This window comes from Dichotomopilus funicola (assembly GCF_033296635.1).
Source record: "Dichotomopilus funicola strain CBS 141.50 unplaced genomic scaffold C8A04scaffold_3, whole genome shotgun sequence".
In the NCBI taxonomy this organism is placed as follows: Eukaryota; Fungi; Ascomycota; class Sordariomycetes; order Sordariales; family Chaetomiaceae; genus Dichotomopilus; species Dichotomopilus funicola.
The window spans coordinates 770232-787526 of record NW_026944024.1 but is presented as its reverse complement, the minus strand read 5'-3'; the positions used below and the strand labels follow the sequence as shown (position 1 = coordinate 787526).

Genomic DNA, 17295 nt, shown 5'->3' with positions numbered 1-17295 from the left:
ACACGGACAGGGGCCTGGCGTTCCTCGATCCGCTGACTTGCTGCAACCAAAGCCTCCCGCGCTGCTTCCGCGTGTCAGCGCATGAAGTGCCTGAATCTGCATCAAATATCCTCCCACACACGAGCTCATTTTTCACCATCGCATCGAAACAGCCTCAAGGGCCATCAGGGATAAAATAGTACGAGCTTTGACCGACCCTCGAGTCCCGAGCTTAGCCTCATTACGAGATCGCGTCGACCGAACACCGCAGCGCTCTGGCATCCTAATCGACACTGTCCCGTACACACACGCACAGACGAACCCGCACGATAATACATACACCCGTCCGCAAACACAAACTTCCGCCGAATGCCTCCTGAAGTGCATCAACTGTGATTCGTGGAGGGTGGGTGTTCAATCGTCTCGCCGGCCGCTGCCATGGAGCTCGGCAGCTCGGCACATAGCGCACGAAACCTTCAACCCGGATCTCAGTAGTGATCATCACCCGTCCGCATGCGCCGTCTCTTCGCCCGACCGCGCCATCAACCCCGTTTTGGTGGTTGACCGTCCGATATCTGAGCCCACGCCTTGCGCGGCTTATCTTCCGATATGGACGCCGGGGAATATGAGACAAATACCTTGTTGATTGTATGACGCCCCGCGCTGGAAGGCTGGCCTGACAGGGCTCAACTTCCCCCCCTTCGCGCACGAAAAGAATCACTGCTAACATGCTGGATCAAACGTAGAGTAATCTGTCCGCGATCTCCTTTCGAATTTATGAGCCGATCGCTGCGCCATTGTCGACCTATACTTTCAACGCAAGCGATGTGGAAGACGCCCTTCGCAGCGATGGCCATCTCGTCTACATGGACAACGCCCGCCAGGGTATCTGGTGTTTTTACCTCTCGTCAGGGTCCCTTAGTTCTGCGGCTCAGTCGGAGCGACTCGGTCTACATGCGAGGATGGAGGTTTGCGGTTACCCGTTGGGCCTGGTCCGGGAAAGCAACCTTGAGCCCGTTGGGCTTCTTAAAAATAGGCCTCTCGTCACAAACGCGATCAACACCCCAAGCAGCTCGTCCTCCGCCGGCTCCGCCCTTGATGCCAACGCCCGTGGCAACCCTCCTTTCAACTTCTCGCCGACGCCTGTAGCTGCAGATAGCAAGGTTCCTTCAACTCCAACGACCGACGCCAAAGGATATTGCGCAGTCCCCGCCACGGAGATCTACGAGTTTTTTATCACAGCTGTGTTGTCATCGCTGACGGCATACTTTTGCCGCACAGTTGGGGCCATCTTGCTAAACAAGCGTTCAGCTCTACTACCTCCCCAGATCTTCAACGCCGACGATGCCGACTGGGGTCAAGTGCCACGGACTTCCGCTCTGGCCACGTTCCGGACATATTTAACCACCACAGGGTCACTCGTCATCTCCCTTCACGTATCTGCGATCCGTGGCATAGTATCTTCGGCCGACGTCCTACGCTCGAGTTTATTACACGCCGGCCCAAGTGTCCTCGCTGCGCCGTTTGGGGCGTTCGGTTCGGTTCATGGAGTGGTTGACACCGATAACCAAATTGTCGACGGCGGGCTGGGCCAGTCCCCCGACACACAAGTCAGCCGCTTTCGGCCAGATCATGGCGACAAGTTCCAGCAATTGAAGACCACATGCTGCAAACTGCTCCAGATGCGCGGCATGTCGGCGTCACTGCTCGACGGGTGTTCCTGGTTAAACATACACTTGCTTCAGAAGCGGCCGTACGAACAAAGGATAGATGGCAAGCGAACGCCGCTCGTTGGCCCGGGTACGACGGCCCCATGGCCTGCCGTGCTCTGTTTTCGGAAGCCCAAGATCGAAATGATGCTGGATGCCTCATATGAGAAGGCCTTGTCGGAAGCTGGTGCTGAGAATTCAGATCCGCTGAACCGGGCAAAGTCATGGTACCAAGGCGCCTCCGAGAGGGATGAGGCTGCTTTGAAGAAAAAGAAGGAGAAAGAGGCCGCTGTCGCACGCGACCATGCGGATTTGGACGCGAAGGCCCAATTGCAAACCAACGGGTACTCACCCGTGGCTCTCTGGCGCAACCCTGTGAACGGTGGGCCTTCCGCTCTTGGGACTATGTACCCAACACCTCCCGATGGGATCCAGCCATCCGGAGTAACACCCTCGTTTGACAGCGGCGTCCAAGGCCAAAGCCCAGCCGGTCAGCCAGCAAATAACGGACTCAATAACCACAATATCACAACACAGCAACAAGGGGTGGGAGTAACTACTGGCCCGGAAAACTTCAACGGCAACTGGGATGGTGTTGAGGCAAAGCCCGAGCAGGCGGTTGCTGCTAACTTCCCCGATGAAAACCTATTTGGAGACTTGGGTGAGGACATGTTCGAAGGAAACGAACTGACGGACGCCGACTTCAATTTCTTCGATGAACATCCGGATTCCAATGATATGGACCTTGCTTCCCTCACCGAAGCTGGCTCCTCTTCTACCGGGGCGCTCCCAGGGAACGGAAGCCACAAGTTCAACGAACCGCCCCAGGCTGTCGTATGCACAGAGGGCAAACCAGATGTCCGACCGCCCTCACCGAAATTCATGAAGCCTGAGCTTAGGCACGCTCGCAGTATATTAAGCGAGGAAGGTCGACGCCAAACTAATTTGGGAAGCTTTAATCGTAATTCGGCGGTGGGTGTCAAAAGACACCCCAGCCCTTTCAACCCCGAGACGGTCTACAAACGCATACGATCCTCGATTCGTCGGCCGACGCCCGTGGTCTCAACGCAGCGAGGGAATCCCCAGCGCCGCAGCATTTTCGAAGGAGTGGACTTTGATCCTGAATTGTCGCCCGCCAGCAAAAAGTACGGGGCCAAGGGGCCGTTCGATTACACCTCTACGGCACTCAAGGAGAAGGAGAGTAAGGCGTTGCATATCCGAACCAACCCTCTCACGCCCGGCCAACCGTTAGGATCCGCCAAGCTACGCAAGAACTTAAAGGATCTCCCACCCGACATCAGTTTTATCTTGACAAAGCTGGCTAGCAAGGGCAGGGACTCGGGACTTCAAAACAACCTCCTTTTAGAATCGGACGACGACACTTCAGGATCGTCGGATGAAGACACTGGCGACCAGGTGACCCAAGCCGCCTCTCCCACCAAGTCGAGTGCGATCCGAAGACGCCCCGAGGACGACGTTATTTCCATGGCTGCCTCGTTTCGGGAGCTGGAAAACATACCCGCCGACTCTCCGGGCTATGGCCCTGTCGACCTATCCCGACTGTCCAATGCGGAAATCCCAGACTTTTCCCTTGCCAAATACTTTGCTGACCCGGAGCCAGCCCCGATCCGGGTGTCCTCCTCGGACGACGACTTTATCACCGTGGCACAAGTTCTCACCGAACAAGCCGCAACCGGGTTCCTCAAGCTCGCGCCGCGGCGCCAGAGCTCCGAGGTCCAGGATGTGCATCGATGCCTAATCAAAGCCATTCGCTACTCGATCAAAGGGCTGCAGAAGGCTCTGCCCCGTTCGCTGATGGGGGCCGTGGGATGCCAACTTCGCCCGTTTACCGAAGTGCAGGATGTGCCGCGGCTGGTCCAGCCCAATAGCCGCGTCCAGATGCGAGCGGCAGAGCTTCCCAAGCCCAGTATCTATTCCATCCCCACACCCCACGTCGAGCTCCGGCGATGGGAGAACCAACTCTCGGTGCTCCCCTCAGCCGTCTCCTTCTGGGATACGCTGGGTCTGGGGCCCGTCCAAGGGCCGAAAGCGGTCGTTGCCGTCTGTGTTTTGCCTCAGACAGACGGCATGCGGGACAATGCGTCTGCATTTTTGGATAGGGTCCAAAGTACGTACGAGTCACTGAGGCTAGGTGCCTTTGAGAGGCTGCCGGCCGTGGGCGGCGTCGAGAGCGGCCTTGTCCTGCTCCCAACCGACCGAGAGGATATCTCTCCCGGTCTAGATTTGCCTCGCTCCCGCTCGGCGTATGCCGACCAGATGACGAACCTGGCTGTGTCGCTCTCTGGACTGTCGATGCTGGAGAAGAATTTTGTCGTGTACTTTTCGTACACCCCAGAGAACCCTAGCTCGATTGTGGAGTGCTGTGCTGCGTTCCAAGAGCTCTTTGAGCACTACAAGCGCTGCATGATGGACAGGAAAAAGCACATCTCCAATGAGTTGGTGCTCCAGCTTGTGCCACTCGATGCTGTGGCGTCAGAGACATCACTCGTGGTCCTCTCGCCGTCGGACTGCGCCCGGCTCTGCTTGGAGACGTACGACCGATGCACACTCTTTGGCGGGCCCATGCCCTCACCGGCAATCATGCTTGAGCGAGCGCTTCCTAGAGTGATAGAGTTCAAGCCCTCCCCTTCGCCATCGCCTAATTTGCTACGGGAAAACTCGTGCATCCACGTTGCCTACGGGCGCAGCGTCGATGAACGCTGGGTCACGGCCGCCTGGACAGACAACAGGGGCAGCACGCAGTCCACGGCCTCGTACTGCCTGGGACGCCGGGACAAACCGTTGTCGAGGGCCATCGGAGATGTCATTCACGAGATCTGGGAGACCACCCACCAACTTATCTCCAGGTGTAAAGTTCACTGGCGCATCATCATAGCCAAGTGCGGTCCGATGGACCAGCATGAGATGGACACCTGGGCCAGCCTCGCCCAGTCCGACGCCCGCGTCAGCCTCAGCCTACTCCTCCTCACCGTCGACACCGACCCATCGCTCCAGCTGATCCCGCCTACGCCCACCATCCCGCTCTCGGCCCCCTCAGCCTTTTACACAACTCCTGTTTCCACCCCTCAACCGTTTTCCGTCCTCTCTCCGGACCAATCCGGGAACCCATCTACACCACTAGGCACCACCGCCCCCTACATCGGCGCCACGACCCCCGGCGGTGACTCCTCGTCCCAGGCACAACAACAACAACAACAACAGCAGCAGCAGCAGCAGCAGCAGCAGCATCAACAACCCCCAACAGAAACCGACGGCGAGGGCACGCTCATTGACACGACCGAAACAACCTGGGGCGTAGTCCTCTCCCACCGTCTCAACAACTCGGCCTCCCTAACCGACTTACGCCCGGCGCTGGCGAGCGGGTACCTGGTCAAGCGCAGCGGGCCCCGCGTGGAAGACGCGCCCGTGGCGATGGAGGTTAACGTGGTGTACAGCGACAATGCGCGGGTGAAGCACGACCCGCTGCTGCGGGAGATGCTGTCGTATTTCAGGGGGTTGGGCACGTTGGCGCGGGTGAGGGGCGTTACGGAAAGGGAGACGGATGTGAGGCCGTGGCATGTGGCGGCTGTGGAGAAGGCTGTGAGGGCGTTGTATCTTTTGATGTGAGGTGGGCATGCTATAAACTATTGTTTCTTGGCCGTTTTCTGTTGTTTTTTTTTTTTTTTTTTTTTTTTTTTTTTGTTTCTTTAGGTTATTCTCTTGTTAGTGTTGTCATTTCCGTTAATAGTCTGTTTGGTGTTGGGCGTTACAATCTTTGTTTTGGGGTGGGGAGGAACGTTGATGAACGAGCCAGAGATGAAGGGAAGAAACAGTTTGGGATTTAGCTGGAGCATGCGTTCCCGGTGCATTGGGGCTGTCTAAAGATACCTGCATACATAGCCAGCATTATGAAAAAGGTTGCTTCGAGGCTCACTAGATCGATGATGTGCACGTATGTCCAGCCATCAGACGCTTGTCTATTTGTCTTCTTACCCATCGGGGTAAGTCTATCGTCTCTGTCGTGTCTATCTGCCGTCAAAATTCCTTGCTACAAGACGCCCAAACCTAAAAAGAAACAAAAACGCAAACAACAAATATCAGCCGCCTAGATCCCTTCCCAGCCAAATCTAATCTACCGTTTTACTCGTTCCAGAAACCAGGGAACAGGTACTCAATCCTCTTCATGGCCTCGGGGTCGCGCCCCGCAGGCTTGGTCATGAACTTGACAGCGCCCTGGGCACTACCCTCCCACTGCTTAGCCAGCACCAGCTCGCTGTTCTCGTTCTTGCACAGCTCATCCAGCACGGCACCAACCAAGTGCTTGGCATTCTCGCTGTTAGCCGCCATATACTTCAGAACCATAGCCACGTCCACATCCTCCGTAGTATGCCAGCAATCATAGTCAGTAGCCATGCAAATCATCTGATACGCCAGCTCCGCCTCCCGCGCCAGCTTCGCCTCGGGAAGCGCACTCATATTAATCACACTCCCACCCCACGCGCGATACATGTTGCTTTCCGCGCGCGTGCTAAACTGTGGACCCTCCATGCACACAATCGTCCCCTTCTCATGCAGCGTGACGCCCTCACCCTGCATGCTCGCAGCACACCGGCGCACGACCCCCGCCAACCCAGCATCAAACGGGTCCGCAAACCCAACATGGCCCACCACGCCGCCCTCGAAGAACGTAAACGGCCGAATCCCCTTGGTCCGGTCGATGATCTGGTCCGGGACGACAAAGTCCATCGGCTTGATCTCCTCCTGGAGCGAGCCGACGGCGGAGAAGGCGATGACGGCGCGGACGCCGAGAGCGCGGAGCGCGGCGATGTTGGCCCGCGCGGGCACTTCGTGCGGCGCGTGCTGGTGGTGCAGGCCGTGGCGGGCTAGGAAGGCGACGGGGACGCCGGCGTGCTCGAGGATGAGGATCGGGGAGGAGGGTGCGCCCCAGGGGGTGGTTGGGTTGAGAGCCGCTACGGGGTGGTAGCCGGGGAGCGAGGAGAGACCGGTGCCGCCGATGACGGCGATGTGGACCGGGCCTGTTGTTGGGGCGTTGGTTAGTTGGAGGGGATTGATCAATGGCTAGGGGGTTAGGAGGTGAGAGAAAACAGTGTTGCTTACGGTCAAAGGTTGTAGGGAGCGAGGCGATATCGACAGTCATCGTGGCGGTGTTTTTCACAGTTTATTTTGCTGCGTTTTGTTTTTCTTCTCTTCTGCTGCTCTGGCAATATAAGAGAAAAAGCAGATGCTCCGGCAATCTCGGCGTTAGGTGGTGTTTTGAAATCAACAATCCTCTCTCTCCCGTCCCGCCCCGGCTCTCCCCTATCGCGCAATTTTTGGAGGGGCTGATGGGGGGGTTTTTTACCCCGCCGTTGCGACGACGTCGCTGACAATAAGGAAACAACCCCTGGAGACAGGGGTCAAATGATGACGCTAGTACTAAAGAGGATTAGACCACATCTTGAAAGAACTCTTCTGAGCGTATCCGTGCTGCACATGCAGGACAAAGTACGCCATAACATTTCTATCTCAAATCCAAATTTGACGCCCAGAATTGTGAGCAACGGGAAAATTGAAAAGTACCGGCAAATAGTGCCTTTTGGAGATCTAACCGAGAGCATCAGCACCACACTTGGCCAACCCATCTAATACTCATCCCTGTTTGTGACCATTTTCGCTTCCTTTCTCTCGGCTCGGCCCAGAACCACCCCGCCTTCTCACCTCAACCCACGGATTTCCGAGCGGGCCACATCCAGACTTTGGGATCCTCTTGTGCCAAGGATTTAATCGAAAAAGGCACCGCACAAACCACGGCGATTTGGGGACGGGATCTAGGGTACGGAGGATTCGAGTGACGGAGGGATAGCAAGGGCAGACCACGCGATGGCGTCGTCAATATTACCCCCCGAAATGGCCATCGCCGGGGCAGCGGATAGCGGGCGGCCACTGAGCATCGAGGAGCTCTGCTTCACATCGGCCATGAGCTGTTTTGAAGGCTGGCTCAAGCTAGATCCAGCGATCGGTCCCCGCACCATGGCCTATGTCACCAAATTCATCTCCAGGACGCTAGAGAAAACGCATAACCTCAAAGACGTCAGGTGAGGGCACTCCGGAAACATTCTTTACTTTGAGCGTACACTGACGCGCCTTCATAGGGAGTCGCTATCAAAAAGTGTCGAGGTCTGGATATGGCTTACCCGGGACTTTGCGGCCGCGATTCCTAGTTTGACGACGCGGTCCATCGGGCCTCTGGCCAGTCTCAACGACCCTGACAAAGGCGTCACCCCCTTGGAGAGCACGGCGCTGATTACTAAGAACTATCCGTCGTTGAAGGAGGACTTACAGTTGTTGATCAAGCTGATGCATGTTGCGAGAAATTTACTTGTCGTACCGGAGCCCGAGATTCCCCAGGATCTGTGCGCCGCAGCTCAGTTCGACCAGATGCTCTATCAGACGATCATTCTCTGTATTAATGTCACGAGCAAGGCGTACGATGGCGATGTTCTCGAGGAGTCGGCCAGGCTGAAGCTGAGCGAGATTACTGAGCTCTGTAAGCCACTTACCCTTACTCACCCTCGCCCATGTCTAGGTTATTATCGTCGCTGACCCTCTCTAAGACAAGAAGCTATTGGTGACATGCCTGCAGCAAGCCCACAACTGGATCGCTAAAAATGACCGGAACAAAATGGCGTTCTGGTCTACCGTTTTGTTCGACGATGACGCCCTTGCCGACGAGTCCGACGGCAACGTCTACGGGGAATTCCGGCCGGATATCGCCAAGACCGAAGTCCAGAACTGGTTCGAGCGCAACTCACGTTTCTGCGACAAGGCTCGCCAGCTACTTACCGACTACGAGGACAATGTCGCCAGTAAAGGGCAGCCCCCGGGTCATCTGCCCTGCATCTCGCCACTCGCCTGGAACTGGATGCCCGAAGGCACAGTACGGGTGCGGGCCGACGATATCCGCGACGAGTCCAAGATCACTCCGCAGTGGAAGGAGAACGAGCCCGACAAGTTCGAGCAAGACAAAGCCTACGGTCGAGTGTCAAGGGAGGTTGACACCTGGTGGCTTAAGATCCGCGACCCCAACTACGACGAGTGGGTTGTGCCGATGCCCTCCGTCGAGTTCGCCCAGCAGAGAACTGAGAACTGCAAGGCCAACCTGATCAACCGGTATGCGCAGTCATACCGAACCGCCGAACATGAAGGCTCTGTCCATTCGGCCGACGGCGGTCCTTTGCCCGAAGGTCCTGTGGGCCAAGAAATCCACGATGGTGGTGGCCACTATGTGCACGACTACAACGACGACATGATCGAGGAGGAAGACATTGATGACGACGACTCGTACGGCGAAGGCCCGATGAACGGGCTGTTGACCGAGGTCCCCAATATTCTTGATCCTAAGCAGATCGAGGCCCTCCACATGATTGTCAAGTCGTGTATCCTTGACAACGCCGGCCTAGCGCTGAGCAGGGCTGGTGAGAATCTGCAGAAAACAAGGTGTAGGATGTTCTTGGCCATGGAATGTGGCCGCAGCCTGCTTAGGGAGATCCTTGTTTTCATTGCTGTCTGGGAGAAGAGTGAGCAATCGCTCATCTTCCAGCTCACCACCCAGATCGTCGAGGCCATCCACCATAGCGCCCTGGTGCCCTATGCGTGGCAGTCACTGCGTATCCCCAAGGATATCATTTCCCCCGCGCAGACGGTGTTGTTGAGGCTTGTTAACAACATGTTCCGCGCCCGGAACAACGACCCACCACATCCGGATTCGAAGGAGCACCTCCGCGATGTGAAGCTGCTGCACTTTTTGTTCATCCAGTTCCGCAGCCGAATCGTGCCCGAGTGTACTGCCCTGATGCACTTACAAGCACAAATCCGTAACGACATTTGTGACCCGGCCGATTTCCCTGTCGACAGCTGGGACATGGAGCGCGCGAAGGACGGTATCCAACAGTTCCTTGAGCTCCTTACAACGGTCAATGAGCTCCCCGAGACCCGCCAATACCTCATCGAATGGGAAGCTGCGTACGAACTCCTGGCTTTGCTTAAGGGCCTTGAAGCCGGCGTACCCAAGAAGCCCATGGTCGATCCCGCCGGCCGCTCAACCTCGAGCAATGGGCGCCATCCACCTCCTCCCCACCCCGACGACCCTGACGCAGGTTACGACTCAGAAGATCACCCACTGGCCCCGCCCCCTCCGCTAGAAGAGCCAGCGTACAAGTACCCTTGGGCCGGTATCAAAGGCCAGATCCTGCATATCCTCGCGGGACTACTCCAGCCTCCACATGGGCGAAGCAGCCCGGGCAATCCAGAAGTCCAGTCTCAGATCCTGCGGCATAACGGAGTAATAAGCTTACTCAATTGCTGCGTATACGACGACTACAACCGCTATGCCCGCGAGCGTGTCCAGATCTGTCTGAAATGGCTCATGGACGGCTCGGATGAGGCGAACAAGTACCTGCGCGAACTCATCGCCATGTCACCACCTCCCAGCTTGCGCCCACCCCAACAACAACAGCAACAACAACAGCAGCAGCACGCTCACAACCCCCAACATCCCCATCTCCAACACCCCAGCGACATTCCGCCACCACCACAACAACCACACCAACAACACCAAACCACCTCTCTCCGAATCGACGGCATAGCCGGCGAAGTCAAAGTCCGCCTACGCGCTCCCGGCGAACCCCTCCCTCAAATGCGCGCCCCCAGCACCGCCACCACTACAACCACCACCGCAACTAGCACCAACCCCGCTTCCCGAATCCTCCCACCCCCCCTCGCCGGCAACAGTAACCCCACCATCACCACCAACACCAATAATACCCTCCCCCCACTACGGGGAACAGCAAGCGGCACCGTCAGCAACGCATCAACAGGCGGAACAGGCGCACCGCCACGGAGTCGACCCGAGGAGCTGTTACGTGATATTATCACGTTGGCAGATGAGGCGGCGAGGTTGGCGATGGGGCAGCCGCTGGGAGCAGGGGGAGATGAGACGGAGGAGGAGGAAGGGGAGGATGGGGAGGAGGATTATGGGCAGGGGGGAGAGGGGAGGGGGTATGATGAAGATGATTTTATGTAGGTCTTGACTACTTATTATTTATTATGTGGGAGCAGAGGGAAAGTGGTTGGGGGGGATGTCTGGAGGTGGATTTGGGGGGACGTATAAAACAAAAATAGGAATGTAGTGAATGGGGGAAATGTGATCACTGATGCACAGATGGAGGGTGAAAGAACGGTCTAGAATTTCGGACATTTCGTCAGGTTTGGCTTGGTTATGTACGAAAAGGAAAACGACGGATTGCGTATGCATGGAAAATAGGTGTTTTGTTTGAGTATGATGTGTACTAGCAACAAAATTTAGGAGTAAAGTGACTGTTCCCTAAGACAATGAGAGATGTGATGTGATCTGCTCTGTTTTCTTTCGTACATGGTATGTACAGTATCAAAGCTCTAAGTCACATGGGTCGGATATTTCTAGGTGATCGCACACATTGAATGGAAACTGGAATTTCAACGAGCTCTTTTTTATTTGCTGGAGAGTTTATTACATTTTTAAACCCCTACTTCTCACGAAGCAAAGGTAAGATTCCAAAAGCAAATTGTTCATAAGATCGCTATGCCTGCTGCATCCTGTATCCTTTTTGTACCACCGTTCCCCATATCATCATCATCCCATAACCGCCCGCCCCCACCGCCCCCCTGATTGAGATTATATATGCCAAATTATACATTCTGACTCTGGCCACCCATCCCCGATGCAAATAATAAGCAACTTGAACCACCCGGGCATGCAATGCCGAACCAACCCCTTTTCACCCGCACCACCCACCCACACGCGGGATACTATCACCACCAATCATCCCGTCTCTCATCAATTCCCACCGACACCCGCACCGGCGAGGCCTATTCGCGCGGTGTCCGAGGACCAGCATTACTCAACCCCTCCTGCACAGCGGCCAGGATCAAATCCTTCGCCTTCTCAACACCCTCACGGGAGCCCACCACCTCGATCGCATCCCCCTGGTTCTGGTCGCGCGGCACGGTGATCTTGCACCCGCTCTGCTTGCGGATGGCGTTGACTTTGCTCCCGCCCTGGCCGATTACGAACCGGTAGGTACGCGGGTCAGGGAGGACCAGGTAGCCGGTTGCTGTCTGCTTGGAGGCTTGGTCGAGGGCGGTTTGAATGGCTTTCTTGGCCTTTTCGATGTTTTCGGGCGAACCGCGGAGGACCCAGGGGATGTCGCCATCTTCGGCGTCGGAGGAGGAACCCTGCTCGACGATGTTCCAGGAGTGCACGTCCGCTGCGGTGTCTTCGTCGTCGGTGATTAGAGGCAGAGCACCGCCGTTGGTGGAGCGGGCGTTGCTGGGGGCCGCGGGCCTGGGAGGAACGGCCTGGCCGGCGTGGTCGACGGTGATGCCGAAATCGTTGCGGAATTTGCGGAAGATCCCCCCGTTGTTGGAGACGATGTGGTGCAGAGCGCGGGGCACTTGGACTGTTTCGCCCGGCTGCTCCTTGGTGAACTCCTCAAGATGGGCCTTGGCCTTCTCGACGTCGGCTTGCTGACCGACAATCTTGACGCTCGTCTTTCCGCTGCCTTGACGAGGAACGTCGATCGAGACCTTGAATTGCTCCTCGATACCCCGCTTGGTCTCGCCGCCGCGGCCCACGATGGACCTGTGCTTCTCGACCGGTACCTCCACGGATTCTGTCACCTGACTCTCACGCTCCGCAACGATGGCTTCGATGCGGGCCACAATTTTGTCCACAATCTCGCTACGGCCCTCGACCTTGATCGAATCGCCATCGGCGTCTTGCTTGGGGAACTGGATAGTACGTGCCAGCTCGCGCTGGTCATCGGAGCCGCCAGCCTTAACGACAATGTCGCGAAGAGTAGCACCTGAAAGCAAGATTAGTTTACAGCCCCTAATGACTGTTGGAGGGTGGAAGGGTTAGACAATGCAACTTACCTCCAGCGCCAATAAGGCTCCTGTGGTACTTCCGCGGCACCTCGATCCTCTTGATGACGGTATCATCAAAAATGGCCTTCTTCTCCTCCAAGACCTTCTTAGCCGCAGCGACCTCGGCCTTAGTACCCTTGATCTGGATATCGACCAACTCTTCGGTCGACTCCTTGGCGCTGGGAACGTCAATCTTAGCCCCAGTCGACTGGCGGAGCTGCTCTAGGACAGCACCGCCGGAGCCGATTAGGGAAGGCAGCTGCTTTTTCTGCACCGTCACAGTAGCCGTGAACGACGTATCCTTCAGGTACTGGAGGAGTGATAGCAGCTCGTCGCGAGCCTCGTCTGCGCCCCGCTTAGGACCACGGATGATGACTTCGTCGGCGGCCTGCTGGCGGCGGGGCTTCCCGGCTTCGCTGGCTGAGTCAGCAGACTCGTCGTCCTTGTTGTTCTTATTGTTGTTTCTCGGGAAGAAGATGAGGACCTTGTAGCGGGTCTGCAGCCTGTTGATCTGGGCACCCTGTGCGCCGATGATTTCGCGATGGAATTTGGGGTCGATCTTGACGATATGTGTTGCCTCGTCCTGCAGCTGGCGGGCGAGGGAGTTGATGTGTGTCTTAGCCGCCTCGGCCTTAGCCTTGGGGCCCTTGAGTTGCACCTTGCCGTCGTTGACTGTGATCTCGACGTCGAACTTCTCCCGCAGTTCCCTGATATTGCTGCCGCCCTTGCCGATCAGGTGGTTGGCATACTTTTGCGGGAAGTCGAACTCGGTGATGTGACCGCGTTCGGTCTCGTCCTGCTTTTCTTGTTCGACAAACGCAACGCACTTGGCAACGAGCGAATCCACCACCGAGGTAGGACCACGGATGTGGACGGACTCGCCGGTGTTCGACACCCGGGCGCGAATGCCGTTGGTCGACTGAGCGGCGTCTTGCTCGTTCTTGATGAACTTTTGGAGTCGCGAATGGAACCTATTGGGGAAGAACAAGTTAGAAGACCTGTTCGCCAAGAAATATTGGGTATAAACCAATAGGATAGACACACTTGACAGGCACCTCGATCGTTTTCGACGAGATGGGCTCCCGTTCGCTCAGGAGGCTTTGGATATGGCTTTGGGCGCCTTGGAGTCCCTTCTGGATGTCAGGGAGGTCTTCCCGCTTCGGTGCCTCGCGGGCGACTTGGTACCCATCGGCACCCGACGCGCGCTCGTACACCAGAAGGATAGGGGCGCTGGCTTCGGCAGCCTCGGGAACGACGACGTGGACGCCAAAGGTTTGGCGCACATAGGGCGCTACTTCCTTGCGCACGTACTGGTGATAGAACGGGTCGATGGCAACGGTAGCCACTCGGGTCGGGGGGTGCGCATCTACCAACGACTTGACCTCAGACTGGGCCTTGACGATGGCTGAACCGTCGCGGGCATAGATCTCCCAGGGCAAGGCGCCCTGCTCTGAATACGGGGTGTTGAAGTGCACACCGTGTTGGTTGCCCACGCGCTCCAGCTCGCGCTTCTGCTGGAGATAACGAGTGACGTTGCGCGCGTGAACCGCCGCACCGCCGGGGGCTTGACGGTGGAAGCGCGAGATGTCGATGTTGGAGCACTGCATTCCCATAGCGAGGTCGATGGTTTTCTGTACACCGGCCGCGACTTGAGAGGGCGGCCCAACGATGTAGACGTCGTCCTCGTCCACGTCCTCGGGTAAAACGATAGTGCATCCAGTCTCTTGGAAGAACTGGTCCATGGAGACGCCCCTGTTGCCGATGATAAACTGGTGGCGCCCATGTTGGATTTGGACGATTTCTAGGGTCAGTTGGTTGCGGAGCTCTTGAACTTGCTGATCAATCTTGGTCCGCACGTTCTTGGTGGCGTAGCGGTCGCCGCGCACCTGGATGGCGCTGTCGGCTGCCGAGGAAAAGACGGGGTTACCGGTCTCCTCAGACCGGGCGGGTGGTGCTGATGAGAAAGGGCGGGCGGTCGGTAGCTTAATCGTAACGTGGTGCTCCTCCTCGAGAAGCTTGAGCTTCTCGTTGTCCGGGCCGGCGATGAAAGGGTAGAACTCCGCCGGCACGTCCTTGACGGAGAGGCTGACGGTGCCAGCACGCTCGCCCATGATTTCGTAGATCAGATTGCGGGCATGGGCAGCCTGTTGGGTGTTGCCTTCGATGATGACCTTGATCAGTTCTTCGTCGTCCTCACCCTCGGGCGCGGCTTGGCCATCTTCCCGAGGCACTTGGATACGAGCACCGGTCTTATCCTGGATCTGCTTGATGGTGGCACCACCCCTGCCAATAATGTGCGGCCGTGCCCAGCGGGGGACCTCGAGATCGAGCTTCAGCTTGGCGCCGACGAGGCCGACAAAGTCCTTCAGGGTTTGGGTGGTGGATTCGCCTTTGGGACCGGTGGCTTCGATTCTGAGCATGTTTTCTGCATGGGGAATAACCTTGATCTGAGCACGCGACTTGCGGTTGAAGTCCTTGATAACATCCGCGATCGGACGCTTCAACTGCTCGCGGGGCAGAATGTCGTCAGGGTGCAGAAGCAGATACTCCTTGTGCTGGCCCGGGATTGAGAGGCTCGGAGCGGTTGCGGCTGTCGAAGCGGCCACAGTCTCCGGGGCGGGCGTTGCGGTGCCGGAGCCGGGCGCAGACGCCTCAGGAGTCCGGGCAAGCCAGACAGGGGCCACATTGGCGACAGGCTTGGGGCCGCTGCCCAGTTCCGGGAAGTCGTTCGAAGCGGTGCTGGACGACATTGTAGAGGTACCGTTAGTAGAAACCGAGAGAGAGCGGCAGAGGGAGAGGGTTCGATGAAGTCGAGCTGCGTCGAGGTCTGATCGAGTGGGTGTGGATGCTGGTTGAGTCCAGAATGTTAGAGAATGATAGGAGTCGATTTGTCAAAGAGACACCTTAGGAGTCGAGAGACAAGTGCGGGATTGAGAAGCGCAAAACGGTCAATTGAATGGGGGGAGGGCCGTCGTATTTATAGGAATTGGCACAGAGGTTCGAAAGGGTTGTGCTGATGAGACTTACCTGTTAAAGCTAAGGAGTCGTGAAGGTTCTAGTCAGGCGTTAGGTTCGGGATGACAGGCGGATTTATTAGGTTCGCGGAGTTGCAACGTCGTACGTACTCCAAAAAATGTTGGGGGCGCCCGCACAGCAAGGTCTTGGCACGGCCACTGCCCGTCGGCCACGCCAAGCAACCCCACCAGCTGTAGAGCTTCTCAGCACAGAACAAACCTTAAATCTAGGTGCCATCCATACGTGTCAAATTCAACGATCAAGGGTTCAGCTCCTGTAGCAGAGCAGTAAAACTGAAATTGACGCTTTCCCCATGTGCGTGCAGTGAGTAGAACTTGCTAGTAATGTCTGGAGATATTTCTACACGGCCTATGACTTGTTGACGACTTAGGTACCTATGGAAGGAACTGACAGCCGCACTAATGTTAGGTTTGGACAAATCGCATTGCATGTTTTGAACACTACCTAGATAGTTTTCTGTCAGTTCCAATGCACCTACTATTCACTCAAAGACGTTTTAAATGCGGTTCACAGCAAGCTGCATGTTTATATTTCCGCCGCTATACGCTTCCAAACTCTTTTCCAGACATTTCGGGGACCTAGTTGCGGCTCTTGTGTTGCAGACTCGCATGCATCCCTTTTGTTAGGTCTCCAGGACATGGCAAAAGCGCTCGGAACGAGAAGGCGGATCACGACTACAGCGCTCAGTATCCTCGTTCCGAATCCGACGATGACAATTGATTACCCCATAACAACTTAGGTCTCACCGCATGCCATGTCCTTCTCGACAGAACGACGTCTCACAGTGGCACGTTTTACAGCGTGGGAGAGAATGAGCCGAGAAAACCATACACAAAGCCAGTCGCTTGGGGGTTAGGGTTAACTATTCTCTTCCCTTTTCAACGTGCCAACGACTGTGCGGACCACAAGCAGCAGATCCTGGGTCAAGATCTTCCCCATAGCTATAATAGGGCACACGGCAGACAGAAGATCGACATGTTCAACGTCCAAAGACGACGGCGAGTGCATGTGCTGCATGTGCTTTCCCTAATGGTGTGCCAAGCCACAGAATTTGACCCTCTGTTATCATGGCGGGCGGCGCCTCGCCCCATGACCGACGGCCCGTAAAGTTATCAGTAACCATCTCGATGGTCGACACTCGGTAATCGACTGGGCGGATTGGGAAGATGAAAGATCTGGAAAGGGGGGGTTATGCAAATGACCTCTGTTCTCTTCGGATGGCCAAGAAGGGCCGAGTACAGTGCGTAATTGGGCCAATATGGGGAGTGAGCATGAAGGTGGTGGCAAAGAGGCGGGATCGCAGCTTGCGTTCAATGGCGATGGTGGACAACGGTGTTTCGCCAAACGCTACACAGAATGCCAATCACTTTCTAACGTGTACGCGGGTGTTGATACCCACGGCCTTCGCATTACCAGTTCAAAACAAAACTCTTGGTCAGCCCCAGCACTGACCTTGGTCTGTGGGCGGCAGGTGAGCACTCCCGTCCGCGGGAAGTGGATTTGGGCCGTAGGCCGGCAAAGCGAACATGGCCGCATGTGCATGCAGAGCCGTTGGAAAGGGGGGTTGCGAAGAAAACAGCTCGTTTGCTTTCCTAGTTGTAGTTCCGCT

At 56.5% G+C, this 17295-nt stretch overlaps 4 protein-coding genes across 4 annotated transcripts; 2 read left to right on the top strand and 2 right to left on the bottom strand.

Annotated features, from left to right (window-relative positions):
- Positions 1 to 588: 588 nt before the first annotated feature.
- C8A04DRAFT_9127 (mediator complex subunit 13 C-terminal-domain-containing protein) lies at positions 589 to 5315 on the top strand (the record flags this gene model as incomplete). The annotated part of the gene is made up of 3 exons (XM_062785364.1): positions 589 to 627; positions 726 to 1335; positions 1393 to 5315. The coding sequence occupies 3 exons, from the start codon at positions 589 to 591 to the stop codon at positions 5313 to 5315; spliced, it is 4572 nt and encodes a 1523-aa protein (XP_062640847.1).
- A 513-nt stretch (positions 5316 to 5828) lies between these two features.
- On the bottom strand, positions 5829 to 6846 carry C8A04DRAFT_24727 (nucleoside phosphorylase domain-containing protein; the record flags this gene model as incomplete). The annotated part of the gene is made up of 2 exons (XM_062779281.1): positions 5829 to 6724; positions 6807 to 6846. The coding sequence occupies 2 exons, from the start codon at positions 6844 to 6846 to the stop codon at positions 5829 to 5831; spliced, it is 936 nt and encodes a 311-aa protein (XP_062640846.1).
- A 722-nt stretch (positions 6847 to 7568) lies between these two features.
- On the top strand, positions 7569 to 10770 carry C8A04DRAFT_24726 (uncharacterized protein; the record flags this gene model as incomplete). Its single annotated transcript, XM_062779280.1, has 3 exons — positions 7569 to 7783; positions 7841 to 8235; positions 8303 to 10770. 3 exons carry the CDS (start codon positions 7569 to 7571, stop codon positions 10768 to 10770), a joined length of 3078 nt encoding a protein of 1025 aa, XP_062640845.1.
- An 824-nt stretch (positions 10771 to 11594) lies between these two features.
- On the bottom strand, positions 11595 to 15400 carry C8A04DRAFT_24725 (uncharacterized protein; the record flags this gene model as incomplete). Its single annotated transcript, XM_062779279.1, has 3 exons — positions 11595 to 12589; positions 12660 to 13621; positions 13695 to 15400. The coding sequence occupies 3 exons, from the start codon at positions 15398 to 15400 to the stop codon at positions 11595 to 11597; spliced, it is 3663 nt and encodes a 1220-aa protein (XP_062640844.1).
- Between the last annotated feature and the right edge of the window lie 1895 nt (positions 15401 to 17295).